The sequence below is a fragment of the Haliotis rubra genome, unplaced genomic scaffold, assembly GCF_003918875.1.
Source record: "Haliotis rubra isolate DU_JTF1 unplaced genomic scaffold, ASM391887v1 Scf72, whole genome shotgun sequence".
Taxonomy (NCBI): Eukaryota; Metazoa; Mollusca; class Gastropoda; order Lepetellida; family Haliotidae; genus Haliotis; species Haliotis rubra.
In genome coordinates, this window is record NW_025767435.1 from 869,011 (window position 1) to 875,010 (window position 6,000).

The 6,000-nt window shown below is 40.0% G+C and overlaps 1 protein-coding gene across 1 annotated transcript in view; it reads left to right on the top strand.

The window, feature by feature from the left end:
• LOC124259358 (H(+)/Cl(-) exchange transporter 7-like) overlaps window positions 1–5,108 on the top strand; it is a 34,026-nt gene extending 28,918 nt beyond the window's left edge. Inside the window, exons 15-18 of the mRNA XM_046693485.1 lie at window positions 1,537–1,706; window positions 2,151–2,253; window positions 3,088–3,183; window positions 3,927–5,108. Of these exons, the coding sequence (XP_046549441.1) occupies window positions 1,537–1,706; window positions 2,151–2,253; window positions 3,088–3,183; window positions 3,927–4,172 (615 nt within the window). The 3' untranslated portion in view covers window positions 4,173–5,108. The remainder of the gene's footprint in view (window positions 1–1,536; window positions 1,707–2,150; window positions 2,254–3,087; window positions 3,184–3,926) is intronic.
• The last annotated feature ends 892 nt before the right edge of the window (window positions 5,109–6,000 follow it).

Here is a 6,000-nt window from a genome sequence, read left to right on the forward strand (position 1 = left end):
GTGACTAACGTTTGCTTGTCTGTGTTCCCAGACTTCATCTGGACATGTTCTATGCCAAGGACATCATGTCCACACATAGCCCCATAGACTAACGTTTGCTTGTCTGTGTTCCCAGACTTCAGCTGGACATGTTCTATGCCAAGGACATCATGGCCACACATAGCCCTAGAGACTAACGTTTGGTTGTCTGTGTTCCCAGACTTCAGCTGGACCTGTTCTATACCAAGGACATCATGTCCACACATAGCCCTAGAGACTAACGTTTGGTTGTCTGTGTTCCCAGACTTCAGCTGGACCTGTTCTATACCAAGGACATCATGTCCACACATAGCCCTAGTGACTAACGTTTGGTTGTCTGTGTTCCCAGCTGGACCTGTTCTATACCAAGGACATCATGTCCACACATAGCCCTTGTGACTAAAGTTTGGTTGTCTGTGTTCCCAGACTTCAGCTGACCTGTTCTATGCCAAGGACATCATGTCCACACATAGCCCTAGAGACTAACGTTTGCTTGTCTGTGTTCCCAGACGTCAGTTGACCTGTTCTATGCCAAAGACATAATGTCCACACGTAGCCCTAATGACTAACGTTTGCTTGTCTGTGTTCTCAGACTTCAGCTGACCTGTTCTATACCAAGGACATCATGTCCACACATACCCCTAGAGACTAACGTTTGGTTGTCTGTGTTTCCAGACTTCAGCTGGACCTGTTCTATACCAAGGACATCATGTCCACACATACCCCTAGAGACTAACGTTTGGTTGTCTGTGTTCCCAGACTAAAGCTGACCTGTTCTATACCAAGGACACCATGTCCACACATACCCCTAGTGACTAATGTTTGCTTGTCTGTGTTCCCAGACTTCATCTGGACATGTTCTATGCCAAGGACATCATGTCCACACATAGCCCCAGAGACTAACGTTTGCTTGTCTGTGTTCCCAGACTTCAGCTGGACATGTTCTATGCCAAGGACATCATGGCCACACATAGCCCTAGAGACTAACGTTTGGTTGTCTGTGTTCCCAGACTTCAGCTGGACCTGTTCTATACCAAGGACATCATGTCCACACATAGCCCTAGTGACTAACGTTTGGTTGTCTGTGTTTCCAGACTTCAGCTGACCCGTTCTATACCAAGGACATCATGTCCACACATAGCCCTTGAGACTAACGTTTGGTTTTCTGTGTTCCCAGACTTCAGCTGGACCTGTTCTATACCAAGGACACCATGTCCACACATACCCCTAGAGACTAACGTTTGCTTGTCTGTGTTCCCAGACTTCAGCTGACCTGTTCTATGCCAAGGACATAATGTCCACACATAGCCCTAACTACTAACGTTTGGTTGTCTGTGTTCTCAGACTTCAGCTGACCTGTTCTATACCAAGGGCATCATGTCCACATATAGCCCCTAGAGACTAACGTTTGGTTGTCTGTGTTCCCAGACTTCAGCTGACCTGTTCTATGCCAAGGACATCATGTCCACATATAGCCCTAGTGACTAACGTTTACTTGTCTGTGTTCCCAGACTTCAGCTGGACATGTTCTATGCCAAGGACATCATGTCCACGCCCGTTGTGAGGGTGCATCAAGTGGAGGCCGTGTCCGTCATAGCAGACCTGCTTCTGACCACCACTCACGGGGGATACCCTGTGGTCAGGGTGGACAGACAAGGACAGGAGATCTTCCATGGCTTAATTACTAGGTAACTCGGTGTTTTCAAACCGTTATAGCCTGATTATGAAATTAAAGACACCATTTTCAACGAAATAATTTCTTCTTCGAAAGATCGTCAAACTTCTCATGAGTTGCCATCTGTCTTAAAAATAGTATGTCTGGTTGTGTTGGAGGCTCTGTAGTCTGAGAATCGGCAATTCCTTGTGTAGAGTTACTTCCCTTATTTGCCAGGATCCGTTGATGTTGGGTTTGAATACTACATATGATTCTTGTTTTGGCAACGCCTAATATCTGCATGGGGTTTTCCCAACGTTAAACTGATACATTGTTCAAAGCAACTCGCCCACTCACATTCCCCACATGGGTACAATGTGTGGAGCCCATGTCTTGTGTCTCCCGCCGTGACAGTGCTGGAATATTGCTAAACACGGCGTAAAACAATGCTCACTCACTCAATGTATATGTTTGACAGACTGGAGTTGATTGTGTTGCTGATGCATGACGAGATGTTCCAGGAAAATGATGAAGCTGTGCCACACGATGGAGAAGAAGTCAAACTTGTCAACTATGAAAAGGTGGGATAAAAAGTGTGAATTAAATTTTTGGTTAATTCCATCGTGAAGTATATATATATATGTACTTACCCATTAAGCGATGTTGTACATTGAATAAATGCACCTATCATTGGCGTTGGATGAAAATTACTAAACATTATGCCATGTTTGTTCATTGAATAAAAGCACCTATAATTTGCGATTGGATGAAAATTACCATGTATTACCATTTATGATACCATATTTGTTCATTAGAATATTTAGTGAATTAGAAATTTGAGATCTTGTGAAAAGTAATACATGTATTTATCCAGACGGGCAATTTTATACATGTATACGTACCGTATACATGTACTGCGCGAGCGTTGTGTGTGCATGCGCACATGACTGCGTGTGCGTGCTAGTGTGCGTATGCGTATGCGAGTCTCCGTTGAGAAGTGAAACTTGAAATACTTGAAGTCATACTCGTCATGGTTAGATCAGTTTTCCTTCTGTAATAATTCACAAAACTAATTTGAAAATAATGGGAATAAGGCTATACTGCCTCTCTTGGCTGTGTCGTGTGTGAACGTCTATTAATCTTCCAAACCTGGCGAAAACAGGAGATATCAGAACGTTTAGCAGATGGACCACCCCGATATTCATTATTTAAGTATTATATTGATCATAATATGAACGATTAAATACATTAATATTGAAAATTGGGGTGGTCTTTATATTCTTTTGTTGGGTATATATCGATAAAGATATCAAAAGCAACTGATTGATTGTTGTTCAACGCCACACTCAGTATTCCAACATGGCGGCGGAGAAACTCTGTGGCCTACACTTTATAACTACTCTTGATGTTCCCAGCTGATGCTCGAGAAGTTGTCCAACCCAAAAGTAACCTTCGACACCCTACAGAAGTACATTAACGAAGAGGAGTACAAGGAACGCTACATAAACCTGGTAAATACCATCGCATTAGGCAACGCCATATGTTTCGGTACAGGGAGCGACCAACCTGAGCCAAATGAAACCAAATATTTATAAAAATATCATTTCATCTTAAGCAATACTTTTACTAGAAAAAATATTATTGCAAAATTTCATACAAAGCCAAAGTAAATGTGAAAAACAAAATATTGTTCAATCTCCCACGAAGAGAACAAAGTTTTTTCACAAATACATAGTTTTTCACACATACATGTAAAACTTGTGAACAATATACATTCATATAGACGTTATTAACATTGATTTCCGCCATTAAACCAACAAAAAACAACTTCGCGCGAAATACAAGAATCATTTGAGCAAAACAAGCTTATTTATATTTCTGTGACAAGCAACTCTACATACTTCGGTTGGCAACTATCCAAACTGACCGTGGAATCGTCTGCAAACTAGATCACAAAAATTAATTCCTCTGGTTCCAAAGGCAATTTTAACATGTTTGCCATGTTATCATTCTGCTTTTTTTTATCAATTTTGGAAACCCATCACCTTTTTCTTGGCGTTTTTGGTATATTTTATGACCGTTAAACCATTAATGGCCGTCAGTTATGTAAAAGTTAACGTCAGAGAATAACCAGCCTACATATTCAACCCAAATAGTTTCCGTTGGTTTTTAAAGACAACATGATGAAAGTTATATGAAAATCAGTGATGACACCAGGTGTTCACAAAGGTAATTCCTATTTATATGCTGACAGAGTCCGTACGTCAACCAGTCAGCCTTCACAGTGCCAGAGAAGTTCTCTCTTCACCGTACGTACATCGTTCTGCGCACACTCGGCATGCGCCACCTGGTGGTGACAGACGATACTAACAGGGTAGTTGGCTTCATCACACGGAAGGACTTGATGGGTTTTAACATCGAGGAGAAACTGAACTCAATTATGGAGAATCAGATTGAGATGGACTCTAGACAAGAAACACTCAGCAGTGAATCGTCCTGACCCCCCTGATATATTTAAATTACTTTGTTTTAGTTGATTGTACTGGTATAGAAAACCACGCTTGACTTCACTGGTTATCGTGTACAGTGAAAACTCGTTTATCCGTATGGTAGCGGTCCGGATTAACGAGCTTCCGGATTATCAAGTGGTACGAGTAATGTTAAGCTGGGCCCCGTCTCGCATATGGCAATATAGCTTTGTCCCAAAGTTACGCGCGCAAAGGGAGCCGGGAACCAGCTTAGAGTAATGTCACCTATTGTACATGTAAGCGTTGTCAGCAGTAATGTTCCTGGTTGGGGGGTTTATGGAATAACAGAATACGAATGTAAAGTTTCAGTGTATATTCAAACACAAGGGACTCCAAAACAATTATTTATTTCCAGTAAAATGCCATAGGCCCAAAAACACATTTTGCTGAAAAACAACCTATCCAAAACAATTACTTGTTAATCCAGAACTCAATTTATACGATTGGAATAACGCCCTCACGATTAACAGGGTGATGTTGTAATCAGTGTTTAGACTAGCGAGCCGAATATCGAAGATATTATGAAGATGAATAATTAATTATTTTACCGGATAGGTGAATGAACAATCACCAAGTCTGATTTAGAATGGTTAACGTTTTGCTTGCAGTTTACTAATGCTTTTATAGCATCTTTTTAACATCATGATTACACGTTTTACAACTTTGTACAAATACACGTGGACGGGTGTATCAGCTCTCCTTGTTGAAAGTAAACACATGAAAGTGAAGAGTGAATGTATTTGTTAAAATCAAGAACAGTTTTTTGTTTGGATGCAATGGGTTACTTGATACACATCAGTTATTTGTAGCGTGATAACATTTTTTGACTGTTTTGAATACCATGCATTTCCAGTTACTGTAAGCTGTATGTAATGCATTTATATATAAAATAAACTGCAAACCTTCTGGTCTATGTCGCTCTCATTGATACAAACCTGATAAACAAAGACACGCCCATCCACCATATTGGCGATAAGTATTGAATAGTAGACCGAGTCTGTTTTGTGACTAACCAACTCCTAATTCTGTTATTCACCGTGTTACTGCAAGGACTGTTTCTTACTGACCAACCTGAGCAAAATAAAACCAAAAATTTATTAAAAATATCATTTCATCTTAAGCAATACTTTTTACTAGAAAATATATTATTGCAAAATTTCATACAAAGCCAAAGTAATTTTTAAACAATAAAATATTGATCAATCTCCCACGGAGAGAACATTTTCTCACAAATACCTAGTTTTTCACACATACATGTAAAACTTGTGAACAATATACATTCATATAGACGTTATTAACATTGATTGCCGCCATTAAACCAACGAAAAACAACTTCGCGCGAAATACAAGAACCATTTGAGCAAAACAAGCTTATTTATATTTCTGTAGCAAGCAACTCTAACAACTTCGGTTGGCAACTATCCAAACTGACCGTGGAATCGTCTGCAGACTAGATCACAAAAATTAATTCCTCTGGTTCCAAAGGCAATTTTAACATGTTTGCCATGTTATCAATTCTGCCCTTTTTTATCAATTCTGGAAACCCACCACCTTTTTCTTGGCGTTTTTGGTATATTTTATGACCGTTAAACCATTAATGGCCGTCAATTATGTAAATAGTTAACGTCAGAGAATAACCACTCTACATATTCAACCCAAATAGTTTCCGTTGGCTTTTAAAGACAACATGATGAAAATTATATGAAAATCAGTGATGACACCAGGTGTTCACAAAGGTAATTCCTATTTATATGCTGACAGAGTCCGTACGTCAGTTACTGGCGATATGTATTGAATAGT